This window comes from Tenebrio molitor, chromosome 4, assembly GCF_963966145.1.
Source record: "Tenebrio molitor chromosome 4, icTenMoli1.1, whole genome shotgun sequence".
Lineage (NCBI taxonomy): Eukaryota > Metazoa > Arthropoda > Insecta > Coleoptera > Tenebrionidae > Tenebrio > Tenebrio molitor.
Genome location: NC_091049.1, coordinates 7,814,697 through 7,833,861, shown reverse-complemented (window position 1 = coordinate 7,833,861; position 19,165 = coordinate 7,814,697). Strand labels below are relative to the sequence as shown.

The 19,165-nt window shown below is 37.6% G+C and overlaps 2 protein-coding genes and 1 long non-coding RNA gene across 6 annotated transcripts; all 3 read right to left on the bottom strand.

Moving 5' to 3' along the window:
• Positions 1 to 4,232: 4,232 nt before the first annotated feature.
• LOC138129141 (fatty acyl-CoA reductase wat-like) lies at positions 4,233 to 6,181 on the bottom strand. Its single transcript, XM_069045404.1, has 7 exons — positions 5,940 to 6,181; positions 5,653 to 5,892; positions 5,462 to 5,607; positions 5,303 to 5,409; positions 5,008 to 5,253; positions 4,780 to 4,960; positions 4,233 to 4,727 (listed from the first exon to the last, which is right to left on the bottom strand). The coding sequence occupies exons 1-7, from the start codon at positions 6,135 to 6,137 to the stop codon at positions 4,373 to 4,375; spliced, it is 1,473 nt and encodes a 490-aa protein (XP_068901505.1). The 5' UTR covers positions 6,138 to 6,181; the 3' UTR covers positions 4,233 to 4,372.
• Positions 6,182 to 9,341: 3,160 nt separating this feature from the next.
• On the bottom strand, positions 9,342 to 11,220 carry LOC138129106 (fatty acyl-CoA reductase wat-like). 2 transcript variants are annotated; one of them, XM_069045355.1, is made up of 7 exons: positions 10,978 to 11,219; positions 10,691 to 10,930; positions 10,500 to 10,645; positions 10,341 to 10,447; positions 10,046 to 10,291; positions 9,818 to 9,998; positions 9,342 to 9,765 (listed from the first exon to the last, which is right to left on the bottom strand). In XM_069045355.1, the coding sequence occupies exons 1-7, from the start codon at positions 11,173 to 11,175 to the stop codon at positions 9,411 to 9,413; spliced, it is 1,473 nt and encodes a 490-aa protein (XP_068901456.1). In that variant the 5' UTR covers positions 11,176 to 11,219; the 3' UTR covers positions 9,342 to 9,410. The 2 variants fall into 2 exon arrangements, with proteins under 2 accessions (XP_068901456.1, XP_068901455.1); XM_069045354.1 differs by having other exon boundaries at positions 10,500 to 10,930; positions 10,978 to 11,220.
• Positions 11,221 to 16,483: 5,263 nt separating this feature from the next.
• Positions 16,484 to 19,130, bottom strand: LOC138129105 (uncharacterized). 3 transcript variants are annotated; one of them, XR_011159085.1, is made up of 2 exons: positions 18,786 to 19,130; positions 16,484 to 17,120 (listed from the first exon to the last, which is right to left on the bottom strand). It is a non-coding gene; the product is annotated as an uncharacterized lncRNA (long non-coding RNA). The 3 variants fall into 3 exon arrangements; XR_011159084.1 differs by lacking the exon at positions 18,786 to 19,130 and adding an exon at positions 17,186 to 18,740; XR_011159086.1 differs by lacking the exon at positions 18,786 to 19,130 and adding an exon at positions 18,422 to 18,740.
• Positions 19,131 to 19,165: the final 35 nt, after the last annotated feature.

The following is a 19,165-nucleotide window of genomic DNA, read 5'->3' as shown; positions in this document are numbered from 1 at the left end:
CATTTATTTTTTGAGCTACAATTTTTTTTAATTGCTTTTAGTCTTCTACGTTGTCAAACAACCTCCTAGGTAAAATTTTGGCACATTTTAAAAATATACCCTGTATATCATACTTTATAAAACGTACACCAATGCGGTTTCCTTGTTTTAAAGCATATTTCCTATAGTTACTTGGCATTGGCGTACATTTTATGAAACATGATATACAGGGTGTCTCAGCTAAGACTGTCGAGCCTAATAACTCGGTTATTTTCCAGCGGATTTTTGTGAAATTTAAAATGCAGATATTTTAGACGGTGAAGAATAAAATCCCATTAATGCAATTACCCAACTCTTAAAAACGTAATTTTTACATGCCTTTTTAAAATGTCGAATCACTTAAGATTTACATCAAAAAATTGATCGTCAATAAAAAATGCTGTAGGGAGAAACTCGTCCTCGAAAGACGTCTGGTTTGCAAGAAAAAAGCAAAAAACTGTGTTAAACGTAGCTGCAAATGCAAAAACGTAGACGCGTATTAAATAAACGCGCAATTTTGCAGAATTTTGGTCATCCCTTTTCGCACAAACGCAGGTGACATATTTGACGTTTATCTTGCTAACCTTACAAACATTTACAAAGTTAAAGACAACATTTGGACGTAATTGATTATACTGGATGCTTTAATTCTTCCATCAAGGACTAAAACATGATCGGGATATCTTAGCAAGGTAATTTAGTTGACGTACGCTTCCCGTGTCTTCAAATAAATTGACGACTCTCTTAACCTTACATTTTGTAAAGCCTACATTTGGATAGTGTTCCACGAGAAAACGAACTGTGTCATTGAAGTTCTTACGACACTCTCCGTACGTAAAAATGATTTCTTTTTTCAACAATATTGAAATTTCTGCCGCTGTAGTCTATTTTTAGAGTATTTTCAATAAATTTACACAATTTTACGTTTCTAATAAGGCGCGTCCAATTTTGTTAGATTTTAAAGGTGTACAAAATGTTGCTTGGCAATCTTTCATCAATTGTTTCAAAAGGTAACTTCTCAAATACCTTCAAATTTTACATTAAATTTTTAACAACAAAATCTAATCTTTTCGTTGAATCAGACGAGTGATTTAGTTAGTTGTTTGTGTAGACCCCTATTTTTTTAATGCTTAACAATCTAATAATAATCGCGCCTAATTTTCAATAAAGGAAGCATGTGTTAAAATTACATTTTTTAACTTGAGGTTATTTTATTATTACTAATTGAACCTTCGCCATCTAAAATATCTGCATTTTAAATTTCATAAAAATCCGTTGGCAAATAACCCGAGATAATCTCGAATCTCGAACCTCGAAAATCTTATTTTTAAAATGTGCCGAAATTTTACCTACGGGGTTGTAGGACAACGTAGAAAACTAAAAGCAATTCAAAAAAATTGTAGATCAAAAAATAAATGTCATTTTATTTTCATTAATGTCATCGGAGACCGACTTATCGCGGAATCGGGGGATTCAAAATCTAAGAAATTCCTTTTTGAGAGGATTTCCCTTGCCATCCAACGTGGAAATGCTGCAAGCATTCGGGGCACTTTTCCAGATTCCGCATTATTATCGGAAATTTTCGCATTGTAAATTAAAAATGTTATGTAATAATTAAATTAGATTACATTTCGTAATTAAATTTTATTTTTTGACAGGATTTTTTAAATATTTTTTCCGAGTTCTACATGAAGCCAGTAGCTCGTGGTGAAAATATCTGTACAACTTTCAATAACACCCTGTATATCTACCATTTTATCTTCAAGTGGATCACGAAAAAAATCGGACATGAACCCACTTATTTATTTTTCTTTTCCTACAGTTACATTAAAAGTAGATACAATCTTCAAATTTGCTGTTTTTATTATAAAACAAATAAGAATACAAATAATTCAAAAAGGTAAGAGTAATAATAACAGGGCCCTGAAAATAACTATTTTTGTTTTTCAAGTGAAGAGAAAGAATATTTGTTCAAGATGTTGTGTGGTCTCAGAAGACGCCAGCGACGCTTTAAATTTTAATAATCTAGTAATCAAGTAATTAGCGCAGAAGGTACTACCTACCAACCCAATAGCAAAAAGTTAATATGTAATGTTAAATTCTTTGCATTTTTAAATTTTATTTTTAAATATTTTTGAGTCATTTGTTACAAAAAATATTGTACCTAACGTTTGGGGTCAGAAATTTCCCTCGTTCACACTAATTCAGCACTCTATGCGGTCGTGCCGCAAACAAAGTGCTCACGCGGGAAATTTCACTTCCCGAATACGTTAGGTAACAGCAAGGCGATCTTCATTTCCAGAGCCAGTGTGCTATGGAATGGCCTACCACAGTCTGTCAACATTGCTTCACCAACATTTAGTGAAAAAATTCGAGATCCACTAAACCTGTCATTGTATTTGCATTTGTCAAATATCAGTTATCTAATTTTACGTCAGTTCAAAAATGCGTTATCGCAATCTAATACATAGTTTAAAACGACCTTGGAGTCAGAAAAATAACGGTAATCATTACTGATAATATTTTGGGTGCTCTGCTGTGTTCCGGCCTATTGAAAAAAGTGGGTATTTCTACGGCTAGGAAAGTGTTCCAAAATGATCGTGGTATCGTAGTAGGTTTTGACAATTTAAGTGCTTTGAATTTTGACACATTGTAGAATAATGATACCAGCCGTCAAAACGACAGAGATACCTAATAGAGGTTAAGTTTACCAATCTAAAAATATTTATGAAATCCGACTAGGACGTGGTGCTTAGAGAGTGTTGTTGTGGAGATTGTCCAGCAAAGCCAACACAGTCTTAGATTGGAAAACGCGGCGGAAACATGTATACTCCATTTTTTATCTTGGGAAATTTTCAGCCGTCAAGTTGAATTTAGGGATTTTTGATGGAAAAGTGCGTTGGTACTTGTTGAAAAATATTCAAATATTACAATAATGTACTGGTTGGGAGCATAAAAAGTGGGACATCAAATTTTTATCAGTTTTGAAAAATTCGATGTAGTTCAAGCTTTATTGTCATTTTTTTGACACTACTCTAGCTGACAGTTTAAAAATTTATTTTATACTCCTATTTCCTTTTCCAAATGCCCTCTTCTTTTGATAAAGGTAGATTTTGATTGGGACTTTGCATTAAATAAATAATCACTACGTGCTTACTTATAAATTATAATCATTCCCTACAACACTTAATGACAACGTTAATCAATTCACAGTAGGGTTAGAATCAGATAAAGGTTATTTCACATTAAAAGTCAAGACAATGACGTTGATGTCCCACTTTTTTTGCCCGCAATAGTACCTACAGTTGCGGCCAAATAAAATCGACCACTAAATTGACATTTTATGTCATCTCGGAGAAGACTTGATGAAGTCAAAACACTTGAAGGAGGTACTTAACACAGGATATAATTTCACACAGGTACCTACGAGATAGTCAAAAAGTTCTCCAAAACGTTCTTCTAGAGTTTTCATCAATACTTTCTTAATTAGTACTTTATCCAAAATATCAGTACCCTCGGTTAGAAAAATTTACTAATCTTAATTTCAATTAGAAGAAAACAGAAAAAGAAATGTTCCAGAACTTCTTTCACTTACCAAAAAAGAACAGCCTTTTGCTTTTTCTCTCATTCATTAGGACATGGTCCAAGTGAGATTTCATGAAACTAGTTTAATAATTCTAAAGGGCCCTATACACCTAGCGTTTTATTTGCAGTACTTGTATGCGCATTCATGTTTCCAATACATATGATGATTACATACTACAGGATTTGATAAAACACATGTGTACTACAAACATTCTATTCATGCATGCTGTCAAGTGTGTGACTAATATATGTTCTTGTATTTATTATTTTGTATGGGAAGACAACTAGATTTTTTATTATTAAAATCTCGACCACACACCCAAAGTTAAGCCACACCGCAAAAATATCAAACACGTTTGATAGACTTATACTTGTATGAACATCCATCACGGCCGACAAAAATTGGTCACTCACTGTGATTTTACTAAATTTTGTTTGAGCAAACCGTGTGCTGTCATACAAATTTTCATTCGGTTGTGGACAAGACTTGTGTCTCACACGAATTTACGAAAACAAGTTTGACAAACATGCCAGAAAGTGTGTGTTTCTGATAAACTTGTATCACATACTTGCATGCGCAAGCAAATCCTGCAAACAAAACGCTAGGTGTATAGGTCCCTTAAGTCACAAATTTTGTAAGACTTTATTTTTAAGCAGTACGGACAAATAAAAATATTCATAGCGGAAGTGAAGGTCAGATCACGACAAAAATAAGAATTTTTTTTATTTGTCACTCGTTCACATTTTTGACGCAGCTAATGCACGTTTCCTAAAAGTTTTTATACAAATAACTCGCAACAAACATGAGAAACTTGTAGAGCAAGTACCAGAACAACGCAACAACTGCATAATGAACAACAAACATGATTTTAAGTTTCTTCTTTCCTTTAGGAATCGTGTCTAGTGTTTCTTTAAGTAAGTACATTCTAGCACCTGAGATACTATCTCGAGCGTATTTGACCCAATCTGTATCTTCCATACTAAATTTGAACATTTTCTTATCTTCCTTTCCCATCTGGTCCCACAATTCCAAAACATTATCCTGCTCGAAGGACCAACTGCGCATCGAGAAATACGAGATCAAGTCCATCATCTTGTCGAGTCGCCGATAATTCTTGACAGCTCTGAGAAAAAGATTTGTCAAACGAAAGACAACTTCTAACAGTTACAAATTACATCGTTGCCCTTCCCACACAGATGAGGACGAAATCGGCAAAATACGCCGCCACTGTATGCAAGAAAAATACACAAATCTTGTGCCAGAGCTCATTCTCTCTGAGTTTGAAACAGAAGTACCACACAATTTTTTCCGTCGGGAAATCCCAACACTGCCCATCAATGATTTCCATGTATTCCCCTAAAAACAATTGTGAACGTGTTTCGACAGTTCAAACAAAGTAGTACCCCAAGTTATCATGTTTTTGGTGTCACCGGTGTAGTTGTATATTGCGGTGGTACCGGATCGGTGCGTCTTCCACGCAGCTGCCAAGATGCAGTTCGCAACATAATCAACCGGTACTAACCGAGCTCGATTGTTCTTTTTCGCGTGCATACTTCGCAAGATCCCCAAAGCTGCGGCCAGTGTTATTCCAATCACCCCGTACAGATTGTCAACCCATCCGGGTACCGGTTCTTGGATAGTACTGGTCACTAGAACAAATGGGTACCAGATTTTGGGAGTGGTGGGGTTGAAAATTACCGATAGCTGGACGCACTATCGCCTTTGGTACTTGCAGATTGGTCTTCACCAAGTCCTCGGTGATGCACTTGGTGTAAATGTAGGTGTTCGGGTACTCGCCTAGCAATCTAGAAAGTTGCAATTGAAAAAAGTGTGACAGGTTGGATCTCTAAAACTGACTTGGGTGTAATCGCTTGGAGAGTGTTGTCGTCGAGATCATCCACCAAAGCCAACAAATTCACAGATTTCATGGGTGGAGTGTAGAAGCGCTCCTCGATGTGCGAGTGAACACAATTGGAAAATGCGGTCGAAACGTGTACAAAAACCTTGAATTGGTACTACAAGAATAGTTAAAACGCTTTCGAACTTACCTTCAAATTTGGCATGTGTTTTGCCAATTCCAAAACATCCCTAGGTGCTCTGACATTGTGAGACGCTTCTTTGAGGGTTTGGTCGAACTTAACGTTAGCTGCGGCGTGGATGACACAAGTCGTTTCTTTCTTCAGAAGCTCCGCGTCCTGGACGCGGAGGCCTAAGAAAGGTTTCTGAATGTCGCCACTGATCAAGAACACTTTCTCGGACAAGTTTTTACACTTGATCCGGTCGAAACACTTGAAGAGGGGATTTAACAGAAGCCAGAACTCCACAAGATACTTACGGGATACTCGAAGAGTTCCTCGAAACGTTCTTCGGGGGATTTGTCCTTTTTGGGTCGTACCAAAACATAGATTTTGTTGAGGTCCCAACATTGTCTCAACAGTTTTTCGATCAGGATTTTCCCCAAGAAGCCTGTTCCTCCCGTCAGGAAGATGGTCTGTTCCTTGTAGAACTCTTCGATTTGGGCGTGCGTGGACATTGTTGACGTACCACCGAAATACGATCAAATGCCATTGTAATACAAAAACAAAGTATTTAAGTTGACTTAATTTTGGTGACCCGTGTGTAAGCAAAACGTATATTTAGACTTTGTCGATTGACCTAAGGTTAAGCATTTAAAACTCTACAATTTAGATTTCCTTCGTCGTCATTTATAGTTTCATTATCGAATGTATCTACCACACAATAATGTAATTTAGGCAACTTTTTTAAAATTTAGAAAAAAGAAGCATAAACAACAAATCATCAAAGAATGAGAAAGAGCAGAATCTGAGTATGAATTACCAAATAGCCACACAGAAAATAAAAGAGTAGGGGGCGGAATACAAAGTGATTAGTAATGGAAGGGGATCGTGGCCGGTCATTCGCATAGAAAACGAAAAAAATATATTAAATATTCAGCAAAGGGTCACAAAAGAACTGATGAGACTGAATTAAATGGAATGAATCGGAACCGTTAGCAACATTGACAGGTCGCTGATAGCTATTCACGTCATGAAGAGATCATGACCCGACATCATCCCCACCCCTAGTTTCTTTCCCAGCTTTGAAATCGGTCGCGGTAAGCGAGTTCGCATTTAATATTGCAACATCGATTTGTCGCTTTCTGTTTATTTCGTGTCTTCAACATTCCGTCTAGACTGACATGAGCGAACTGTTCCTTCTGGACGGTCACATTCTGAACTAAAAGGTCACCCATCGAGACCACAACCGACATATTCTGATGCAGACGTGGTGGAAGATACCAACTCGCGGCTCTTCCATTACAACTTATTGGCTTCGCGAGTTGTCAAAATGGCTGTGTTGCTGCCCGCCGGTGTTACCGAGTTGGGCCACCATCCCTAAAGTGTGTAAATCCGGTGGTCGAGTTTCACCAACCGCCACCAAAGAGATTAAGATCTTCCAGGTAATGACCAGGGCCAAGAAGATTACATTTTTTAGGTAGTGTCCCAGGGTTCATTCTAATAGTTTGGGGGTTGAAAAAGTAAGTGTTTGCATCTTGAAGGGTGCAATTGATGGGTTTATTTAGTTTTGTGTTGGATACCTACCGTGGGATCGAAAATAAAAAAATCGAGATAGCCATGATTAATACACTTCAGTTGGCAGCCCGTAAAAATTTAATTCAAATGTCATTACAATGGTAATTGTCATCATTAATTATTGACTATTTAAATTTACTATTACAATATGTTCACTTTAGAGCAACAAATTTTCATTGTCCAGTGTTTCGTCAGCAATGGAGCAAGGCTTGGTCTTATTCGACACCTCGCGTTTTTGAGGAATTTCAACAAAAGTTTCCTGACTTTCAAGGCATTTAACCAACAACTTGCCCAGAAAGTCTACAAATGCGTAAAAATGTTTTTGGAAACAGGTAGTGTTCTGCACAAAAAAGGCAGTAGACGACCGATAAAAAATCGCTAAAGCTCGCCTGTACATTTCTTCTTTCAGCCTGGAAAAATGTCACTTTACCGCCTAGGTCTACAATATACTATTGTACTCATAGCCTCAAAATAGGTATTTCCCGGTTGTCCTCGGAGTGCGGAAACAAGGATTTCCTGCACGCGGTGTTTTTTACTTTGCAGCAGAAACTAGGGGAAATTGCATTGTAAGATTGGTGTTTAATGACGTAGACAGACGGAAAAATCAATTCATTTTAAACAAAATGGACGTTTCGTCACATTTGCGATTGTAAAATTAATTTTTAACGGCACAATAAACAAGTAATTTTATTATAAAACAAATAAGAATACAAATAATTCGAAAAGGTAAGAGTAATAACAGGGCCCTGAAAATAACTATTTTTGTTTTTCAAGTGAAGAGAAAGAATTTGTTCAATATATTCTGTGATTTCAGAAGACGCCAGCGACGCTTTTAACTTTAATAATCTAGTAATCAAATAATCAGCGCAGAAGGTACTACCAACCCAATAGCAAAAAGTTAATAATGTTAAATTATTTGCTTTTTTTAAATTTTATTTTTAAATATTTTTGAGTTATTTGTTACAAAAAATATTGTACCTAACTTTTGGGGCAGAAATTTCCCGCGTTCACACTAATTCAGCACTCTCTGCGGTTGTGCCGCAAACAAAGTGCTCACGCGGGAAATTTCACTTCCCGCATACGTTAGGTAAATAACTATTATAATTCTTCCTCTAGGGAAGTACCCAGATACTTTTTATCAGGAGCATTATGTAGAAATCATACACTTTTCTGGACTTTGGTGGGACTACATCTTACATTGAGTTTGCCGCGATCTGCGTCAATTCTGGTGCGGTGCAATGCATTTCGTTTTCAATGGCATCAGACGTAATTCAGATATTCGCTAAATATAACAAAAATTATCAAAACGTGGCTAGCAAATGATTACAAGTTACAACTGCTTACTTTTTAATACTGAGTGGTCATCTTGCGCTATTTTTGATTTTGAAATCTGACATCGACATCGAATCATCGATACCATGGACACGCCCAGAACGAGCGACTCGTGTTTTCACGATAATAATAATAATTTTGTATTCGTGTTAATAACATTATGTTTTACACAAGTCAAAATTGAGCGTATACATACATACATTGATAGGTGACATATCAGCCACGGCCGTTATTAAAAATGTATCAGGTCAAGGCCGTTATTTTTGCTACCGTTGCTACGGTTACGGCACAGATGCAAACAACAGACTCGATTGATTATAAAATCTTGGCTCTGCCTCGATTTTACAAATTTAAATCTTGTCTGTTATTTGCTACATATCGGCCTTATGACGTTAATAACTATTAATTTTATATTTTTTTATTTTATGGTGTAATTATAATAATGTCATGGCTCACTTGATAGAAAGACTTTTGGATCGCTCGGTATTATCCTAAACTGTCACAAAATACAATTTTACTGTCTTTGCAGAGAGGAGAAAGTGGGTATTTCTACGGCTAGAAAAATGATTTTTATTTACTAATCTTAATTTCAATTAGAAGAAAACAGAAAAAGAAATGTTCCAGAACTTCTTTCACTTACTAAAAAAGAACAGTTTTTTTACAACTGCCTTTTCTCTCATTCATTAGGACATGGTCCAAGTGAAATCTCATGAAACTAGTTTACTAATTCTAAATGACAAATGTTTGCAAGATTTCATTTTTAAGCAGTAGTGAAAAATAAACATATTCATAGCGGAAGTGAAGGTCAGATCACGACAAAAATAAGAATTTCCATTTATTTGTTACTCGTTCACATTTTTGACGTAGCTAATGCACTTTTCCTAAAAATTTCCATACAAGGAACTCGCAACAAACATCAGGAACTTATAGAGCGAATACCAAAACAAAGCAACAACTGCATAATGGATAACAAACAAGATTTTAAGTTTCTTCTTTCCTTTAGGAATCGTGTCTAGTGTTTCTTTAAGTAAGTACATTCTACCACCTAAGATACTATCTCGTGTGTATTTGACCCAATCTGTATCTTCCATACTAAATTTGAACATTTTCTTATCGTCCTTTCCCATCTGGTCCCACAGTTCCAAAACATTATCCTGCTCGAAGGTCCAACTGCGAGTCGAGAAATACGAGATCAAGTCCATCATCTTGTCGAGTCGCCGATAATTCTTGACAGCTCTGAGAAAAAGATTTGTCAAACGGAAGACAACTTCTAACAGTTACAAATTACATCGTTGTTCTTCCCACACAGATGAGGACGAAATCGGCAAAATACGCAGCCACTGTATGCAAGAAAAACACACAAATTTTGTGCCAGAGCTCATTCTCTCTGAGTTTGAAACAGAAGTACCACACAATTTTTTCCGTCGGGAAATCCCAACACTGCCCATCAATGAGTTCCATGAATTCCCCTAAAAACAATTGTGAACGTGTTTCGACAGTTCAAACAAAGTAGTACCCCAAGTTATCATGTTTTTGGTGTCACCGGTGTAGTTGTATATTGTGGTAGTACCGGATCGGTGCGCCTTCCACGCAGCTGCCAAGATGCAGTTCGCAACATAATCAACCGGTACTAAATGAGATAAATTGCTCTTTTTCGCGTGCAGACTTCGCAAGACCCCCAAAGCTGCGGCGAGAACTATTCCAATCGCCCCGTACAGATTGTCAACCCATCCGGGTACCGGTTCTTCGATAGTACCAATCACTAGAATAAATGGGTACCAGATTTGAGGAGTGGGGGGATTGAAAATTACCGATAGCTGGACGCACTATTGCCTTTGGTACTTGCAGATTGGTCTTCACCAAGTCCTCGGTGATGCACTTGGTGTAAATGTAGGTGTTCGGGTACTCGCCTAGTAATCTAGAAAGTTGGAATTGAAAAAAGTGTGACAGTTTGGATTTCTATAACCGACTTAGGTGTGATCGCTTGCAGAGTATTGTCGTCAAGATCGTCCACCAAACCCAAGAAAGTCTCAGATTTCATTGGTGGGGTGTAGAAACGTTCTTCGATGTGTGAGTGGACACAATTGGAAAACGCGGTAGAAACGTGTACAAAAACCTTGAAATAGTACTTCATGAACAGTTGAAGCGTTTTCGAACTTACCTTCAAATTTGGCATCTGTTTTGCCAATTCCAAGACATCCCTAGTGGCTCTGACATTATGCGAGGCTTCTTTGAGGGTCTGGTCGAACTTGACGTTAGCTGCGGCGTGGATGACACAAGTCGTTTCTTTCTTCAGGAGCTCCGCATCCTGGACGCCGAGGCCCAGGAACGGTTTCTGAATGTCGCCACTGATCAAGAACACTTTCTCGGACAAGTTTTTACACTTGATCAGGTCGAAACACTTGAAGGGGGGATTTAACAGAAGCCAGAACTCCACAAGGCACTTACGGCATACTCGAAGAATTCCTTGAAACGTTCTTTGGAAGATTTGCCCTTTTTGGGTCGCACCAACACGTAGATTTTGTTGAGGTCCCAACATTGTCTCAACAGTTTTTCAATCAGGATTTTTCCCAAGAAGCCTGTTCCTCCCGTCAGGAAGATGGTCTGTTCCTTGTAGAACTCTTCGATTTGGGCGTCCGTGGACATTGTTGACGTACCACCGAAATACGATCAAATGCCATCGTAATAGAGAAACAAAGTATTTAAGTTATTGAAGTTGACTTAATTTTGGTGACCCGTGTCCAAGGAAATCGCATATTTAGGCTTTGACGATTGACCTAAGGTTAAGCATTTAAAACTCTACAATTTAAATTTCCTTCGTCGTCATTTTATTTTATGACCCAAAATGGGCCAGGGACAGCACCGGGCTCTCAGGGGCTTTTCGGGGCAAAGGGCGTGGGTTCTAAAATGAGCGCCAGGCAACTTTTTGGAGCTGGTGTAGTCTTTTCTTCAGTTGCCGGTCATACAAATTTTGGCGCTAACAACGTGGGGCTTGCTTGTCAAAAGTGAGCAGCCACAAATTTTGAAACCCAAAACTGGGACACGGCGTGATTTGTCAATTTTGTAGCAGCCACAAATTTTTGACGGTTTTGTTTGCTTGTTTGGATTTCGCAAATTTGGTCAGTTTGGCTTGTTTGGCTTTGTTTGTCGTGTTTGTGGCTCACAAATTTGGCAAGATTACTGATTTTTCGTTGTTCAATCGTCGAAGCTTTGGGCTTGGGTTTTGGAGAAACTTCAGTTTTCAATTTTTTTACCGTGTGAGAGAAGCAGGAATTTTGCAGAGAAAATTAGCGTGTTGTAGTCAGTCTTATCTTGTGCCTTCGCCGATAAGAAATTTTTTGAGAACGTTATCGCGCTGCGAGACAGTTTTTCGGTTGACATGTTTGTTTGAGTTCCATCCTTGTCGCACAATCGGAGAAACGATGGACATTTCGACAATGTCAAAGTCAGACACTTGCACGTCTACGAGTTGTTTTTTTTGCGGATGAGGTATCGTGGAATCGTGGAAAACGCTTCGTCGCATTTTCACTTTCCATTTTCGAGCGCTGCAACGAAAGTTGCGTTGCATTTTTTTGTCGATTTTTTTGAAATGATCGCGACCGAAAATTTTATCGTGGAATTTGATTAGGAGAAGTTTCGTTTGAAAACCGCAAATTTTTGTGACAATCCCGGATTTGACTTCCATCACACTACAGTGCTCAAGCACTAATTGACGTTGAAATTCAGTTTTTGACCGTTTGATACGCGCAGATATCGAAATGCCAATTTAAGGCGGAACCGAAGTTTTTCCGAAGATCAAATTTTGACGCATGTAAGGAAGATTTCGTCTCCATTTGTTTAAAAAGAAAAAGGCAACCGCGTTACCTTTTCTTTTTTCTTTTTGAGGAGGGGGGTAGTGTAGCATGTCAAAATGCCACTATTCTTTTGGCTGGTGTAGGAGGCCCAAGAGATCCTACTATTGCTCTCGGGAAAATTACATCGCTGCTCAAACAGCTGGAGCTAGCAAGAAAAAGCACGACGTTACACTGACGACGCGACGCGCCCACCCTGCCGTAACCGTTTTCGGGACGCTCATTTCGAGATCATTCAGTTTTGTTTGTTTGTTTCGTCAGTCAGTTCATTTTTTTGTTTATCGTTTCAGCATTCAGTTTTTTTAATCGTTTCGCTTTCAGTTTCACTTTCAGTTTTCTTTCGCGGTTTTCTTTTGAGTTTTCTTTTGTGGAGCCATTTCGGGGCGGCTGGAACAACACGCGTTGGCCCCAAAATTTAAGGCTGAGGTGGCTTTACGCCTCTAGGATGTCTAGGTGCGGCCTATCTTTTTATCGTTCTCTTTTTTCTTCTTTCTCCTTTCCTTTTCCCCCAATTCCTCTTTTCTTCTTCTCAGCTTCGGTAACCGTACGGCAAAGTCAGTTCCGATTCCCTTTTGTTCCCGTGACGTGCCGGAACGTTATCTTCTTCTCTTCTTTTCCCCAACCTTTTTCCTTTGTTCTTGTGTGTCCAACCTTCGAGATCCTTTTTTTTTTCTCTTTTTCGTTTCGTGAATATATTAAAAAGTGACAATTTGCAGTTTAACAGTGTTGCCAATGTGCTCTGATTGCACCCTACAAATTGTATAATGACAAAAGTAAGTACTATACATAATTAATAATTAAACAACGTCTTTCACGTACGTACCTAAGACTGTAACTTGAGGGTTTTTAGATTTCCCCCTTGTTCACACATTTGCGAAAAGGCTCCCAACGATTGTGTTAGTTAGGGATGTCCAAACTTACAATTTATCATTTTTAATCAATCTAGTTTCCATTGCCAAATGTATTTTGTGTTGCGTTTAGGCTTTGTCAGGCTCTTACTCTTACGTGAAACACGTTGTATAAGTTAATTTAAAGTATTTCATCACTAAATAATTTTTTTTAACAAAATAATGAATTTACTTATGATTTTTAGAATATTTTTTGTGAAACAACATTTAGTGGCAATCATGCAACACTGAATTTTTTTCATGTACAGTGTCAGTAATGATAGCAAACCAGTTGGATAATGTTGGACAAAAGGCGTAGACAATTTGTGGTCTCAAACGCTGCTTTATAATAAATAATACTTATCTCATGAATTTTAGATTCTGGAATTATAATTGTGGATTTTATTATTATTGTCTGATAATGGAGAAAATTTATAAAATAAACAAGAATAACATTTTACATTCGTTAGAATGGGTAATTTATCAGCTTTATTGCCAAACGCGAAGCCACTGGTAAGCAGATTTTTCGCAGAAATGTCAAATAAACATCAACGATGTGTTGTTGTTAACCTTGAAAACAATTTTTCGATTTCGGCAAAGTTTACAGACGTTTACTGTAATTGTAAGCAATAATAATTCCAGAATAAGTGGTAAAATAGGTTTTACCATCAAAGAAAAAAAGATGAATTCGTCACTATGATAAAGTCATGATCAAATTTAATAAGTATGTCGTAATACATCTCATTGTCTTTAAAATATGCAAATATTACACAATTATAAATAGGTCAACACTAAATAATTCACTCGTCATTGTCAAAAATTTTAACCACGAAACATTAGAATAAATGCATCCTGTTTAATAGTATATTATGTAACAAGGTTTATAAATGCGTTTGTAGCCACGAGTTTTATTAAGCTTAATGTACTCAATGCCCCCTCTAATGTTATTGTTATCAACATTATAGGTATTATTCTTTATTTTCAAGGTTTATTGTGGGTTCTTTTAAGTCTGGTATAATCAAAATTCGTTTGTAAATTCTTACCTGATGGGTAAACATGGAAACAAAAATTAAGTAAATTTACACAGCCAAAAAATTGCAAAAATTTCTCTCAAGACTTGTATGCTTTTGCCGTGAACAGAAATGTACGACTGCGCATCCAAATTTCAGAGAAAGAGGGAAATAAAAGGAGGCTCAGTTTCCTCTCTCTGAAATTTTCTTATCGGCCCTTCCACAATAAATAACGTCAGAAGAAGGATAGCGACAGCCTTCTCTTTATTGCTCTCTCTTTTTAGGCTTTTTCACTCGCGCAGCCTACATTAGCAGTCCATATCTACATTTTTATCCGTAAACCTCTATAATTCTGTCCATTAGATTTGGTCCACTACATTTATTAGAATGATTGTTTACGTCAGTTTGACATTTGTTATACAATTTCGCTGCGATATTTAATTCAAGTGTATCATTTAACATGTATTCTTCCTCTGAGTACGTAGATATGATTCTTACTTTTGCGCGATGTGGGAAGCAGTAAGGTTGTACCGTGAACAATTTCCACAAAGACAAAGTCATCCGGATCATAAAACAATCCTGAAATTAATCGCTCGGGGTCGAGAAACGGGTCAAATGCAGCCAGTTCGAAGAAGAACACCCGGAGTATTCGAACAGTTTCTCGTGAAATGGGTTTATCCAAGAGTTCGGTGCAGAGAGTTCTAGCTGATAATAGGAGACATCCGTACCACTATACAGGAGTACAACATCTTCTGCCAGAGGATTATCCAATTAGGCGAGAGTTTTATCTATGGTTAATAAACCAAAACGATGTTCCACACTTCTTGTCACGGATACTGTTTTCTGATGAGTCGCCATTTTGCCGGTAAGGTTGTTCCAATTATGACAACCTTCATATCTGGGCAGAGGAAAATCCAAGAGAATTATTTCCCAGAGGTTTTCCACCTAGGTTTTCTGTTAATTTGTGGACTGGGCTATTGGGCGATCGTTTGGCAAGTATAAGCGTGGTGGATCCTTCCATTTGTTAAAATTCCGAATACCCGGCTCTAGATTGGACCGTTTGAATTCCCCGCAAGATTAACGGGGGCAAGATATGCTCAGTTCATTGGCACAGAGCTACCTGATTTATTTGAAATTGTACCTCTTGCTTATCGCATAAATGACTGGTTCCAACATTTTAGCAGAAACGTTCGGGAAATTTTGGATAACCAATATCCACAGCGCTGGATCGGTCGAGGAGGACCGCATCATTGGCCTGCCAGGTCTCCAGATCTGAATCATTTATCGGCGGCCCATAAATTCAGAGGCTGATCTGAGAGTTTGAATTCAGGAGGCTTTGTTTCAGTTACTGAAGAAATGATAACTAACGCTACTACAAGAAGTTTGTTACGTAGAGCACAATTGTGCATATAAATGAATGGTGGTCATTTCGAACTTCTGCTTTAACATTGTTACCTATTTAAATAAATGGTTCTTTTTAGAATCGCCATTTTTATTGTTTTATTTTGAATTTTGCAATTGTCAAGTCTTGATGTTGATGACAGATAAACGTCAACGAATGTTTATATCGGAAAACGTCAAAATTCCAGTTGCCCAAACATTTTATTGATTTGTGCGATATCAGAGATTTTTTGTTGTTGTTTAGCAACCGATCGGATTTTTTAGTAATACTTGAGGACGAGCTTCCGGGATTGGTGAAATTAAAAACTTTATAACTCGGTAATTTGAGCTAGCAGAAAATTTATTTTATTCAATTTAGAGTCTCTTTTGTTGTCGGCACATGCCTGTTTTCTCTGGGGAGCCAGTTCTGGGACACCTGTATATGTCGATGTGTCTAATATGCCGAAAACCCCCGAACGGGCATCAAGTCGTGACTAATGGACAGTCGTCGTTTTATACACTATTTGTAGTGCAAAATGTGGCACTTTAGAGAAGGGAGAGAAAATAGTGTTTTTAGACACCCATAATGAAAACGGTAATTTTACGTACTCAGAAGCGGACGAAAAGTAACTCTTTTTCTGACGTTGACTGTGGCGCCATCTGTTGGTCTGTTTAGTAAGTTAGCACCGAAACCGACAAAACCGATAATTATTATTGTCCTGTCACAATAAATTATGTAAATAAGTAATTGTATTGCAAATAGTAAATTTCTCGTTTTGTTGGCAAGCTGATAACAAATACATACTTATAAAAAAAAGAGTTAATGTATTAATAAATGTATTTATTTGAAAAAGGGATACATACAAAATCGTAGTACAAGATACATTTGTAAATTTTCCAATAATGTCCTTTTCAACAAATTTTTGTGAAATTTAAAATGCAGATATTTTATTGAAGAGTAAAATCCCATTAATGCAATAACCCAAGTCATAAAAACGTAATTTTTACATGCCTTTTTAACCCTTTCGGTCACTCATGTGGGTACAACGTGTCCGACTGACGTTTTGCGCGCTTAAAAAACCAAGTAGTATAACCTCACTAACAATAACAACACGTGGTTGACAGGTATGTTGTTTCGCTTTGGTTAGTCCGATAATGCACGGGGGAACTAAGAATTTGGGGGTGTGGGGAAATTCTCTGGGTATCGACGAGTAGCGTGAGGTACGTATGGGCTCGGGGGCGATGTAAATACGGAGAAGGGGAGTCCATTATTTCGGGAACAGCCATCCATTTGCCACAAGGAAAACCGTGAGCACGTGTTTGGCCAAAGTTAGGTTGTTGACGCGGGGGCAGATTAACCACGTGGAAATGAAAGACGAGAGCCCACTAGGGGGGCCGACGTGGAGTTGCCGTTGTGGTAGCCACAGGACTTCGCCCTGACGGACGCCCTGGTGGACGGACCACTGTAAATGAAAACGAGAATGTATTTATCCGTGTATACATAAAATAAATATAGGCGTTCTCCCACCGACTTATTCATTTTTATAATCGCTTTAGAACCGGTCATGGAAAATGCAATAATATGCTGTTTCACTGGAACATTCGTGAAAACGCCTCTCGTGAACGCGATGCAGAAAAAGAAACCATCCAACACATTGTAGAAGAATGTCTCCTTACTAAATTCCAGCAAGGTTTCTCCGAACATCATATACTTACAGAAGACGCCCTAAATTGGCTACAACAAATTAAAAACATATAATTTACTATTATTATTTTATGATTTTCGAGTTATAATTGTATACAGGGTGTTAGGGAATAGTCTCCCAAGAATTTCAGGGTGAGTTTATCAGGGAAAATGTGGTCGAAAACCTTTATACGGTTTTTGGATAAATTAAACCGTTTTCTGAAAATAAAATTGTTCCCTGCTGTTTTGGGACTGCTGAAATATTGCTTTGTGCACGAAAAAAATCTTATAAATTTCGACTTATAAATGATTGCTTGGTAACGATTTGAAATTTACTACTGTCAAAGTTTACATTTTAATTTGATCTATCTTTTATCCGTCGCCTGCGAAGACTACAATCGTTTACAATGCCCTAATATTCTATCGAGGAGTATGCAGATATGTATTTTGTGTAAGGGAATATAGTGGAAAGGCTACTGCTGCTGTCCGAAGGTATGCTAATGCTTGTATTAGGACAAACGGAGGACATTTTGAACATTTATGATGATTTTTTTCAATGCAAATACAAATAAATAAAGTTACACCAAAATTAACGAATCTTATTAGTAGTATTAGGTGGTTAGTGCTCGATTTCAAATCCCTTTAGAGGTTGATCGATGATCGAGATGTGGTATCACAAATAAAGCTGCAGACATAATTTCAGTTTATTGCAGCAATAAAACAGGACTTACTTCAAGATTGCAGTGAATCTAGATAAATATTTCGAATGAATTATTGATTTTGACCTTTCAGAACTTTAACTATTTATTTAATTATTACAACAATAAAATGGTGCAAGAGCTCCCAAACAGTGGGGCACCATTTTAAATTTTTATCTTTGAGAAAACCATTCATGTTGGGAAAAATGGTATTAAGGTTGTCGACCATATTTTCCCTCAGAAACTCACCCTGACATTCTTGGGAGACCATTTCCTAACACCCTGTAGAACTGTTGGTAAAATAAAGACAGCGAATAGCCCTCTTGTGACGAATTATCTACGTAGGTATCCCATTTAATAAATATTGAAAAATTTAACTTACGAATTAACTAAGATGCTCCCAAAAAATTAAAAACACGTGATGGCGGAAATGGTGAAAATAAAAATAACAAAATATGTGAAATAACCGAAAGTGGTGAAAGTCGAACCAATCTCAACGACAGCCATCAGCACAATACACATAAATGTTGACGCGTTGTGCGTTGACGGGAACGGAGTGAGGCCTACGCCTAAAGCTACGGTTTCTTAGAAAAGTACGCGACGCACAACTCACAGTGCGCTCAAGTCAACGACTGCGTCCAAATCAAGTCGAAACTGATTACGACGTACACCACCCAACTCATACGCCAACAATGCGTTCAGCTGAACTTTTCCTAAGAAAACGTTGTGCGCGGCGCACGACTTACCGTGAGTTGTGCGCGGCGTACTTCTCCAAGAAACCGTAGCTTTACCTTGAGTTGTGCGCCGGGTACTTCTCTCAGAAACCGTAGCTTTAGAGTGAACGATGTCTACTTGAGTAAAACGCAACAAAATGGGGAATTTCTTCGCACCCTCTGTATTAATTTCATTACTAGAGTCAGTCCCACTATTTTCTACCCTATGTTACAGAACTGAATGAAATAATGTAAGTTGTTTTCTGATCAGGCACTATTTCTACTTGGGTGTAAACGAAGACAAGTTGTGGAGTTGTGTAATGTCGTAGCTACATCGTAGGATTAATTGTCATAAATGTAATTTGAAAAACTGAACCATCGATTGGCGATTGTTTTGTTTTTACTCATTTATC

Bases quoted from the DNA above. Each gene is read 5' to 3' on its own strand.
- LOC138129106 (XM_069045354.1), bottom strand. From the start codon at position 11,175: ATGTCCACGGACGCCCAAATCGAAGAGTTCTACAAGGAACAGACCATC. The intron at 10,931-10,977 runs GTAAGTGCCTTG...CCCCCCTTCAAG, and splicing joins AGGAATTCTTCGAGTATGCC to TGTTTCGACCTGATCAAGTG. The intron at 9,999-10,045 runs GTACTACTTTGT...AATTGTTTTTAG, and splicing joins CAAAAACATGATAACTTGGG to GGGAATTCATGGAACTCATT.
- LOC138129141 (XM_069045404.1), bottom strand. From the start codon at position 6,137: ATGTCCACGCACGCCCAAATCGAAGAGTTCTACAAGGAACAGACCATC. The intron at 5,893-5,939 runs GTAAGTATCTTG...CCCCTCTTCAAG, and splicing joins AGGAACTCTTCGAGTATCCC to TGTTTCGACCGGATCAAGTG. The intron at 5,410-5,461 runs GTCAGTTTTAGA...GCAACTTTCTAG, and splicing joins CTCCAAGCGATTACACCCAA to ATTGCTAGGCGAGTACCCGA.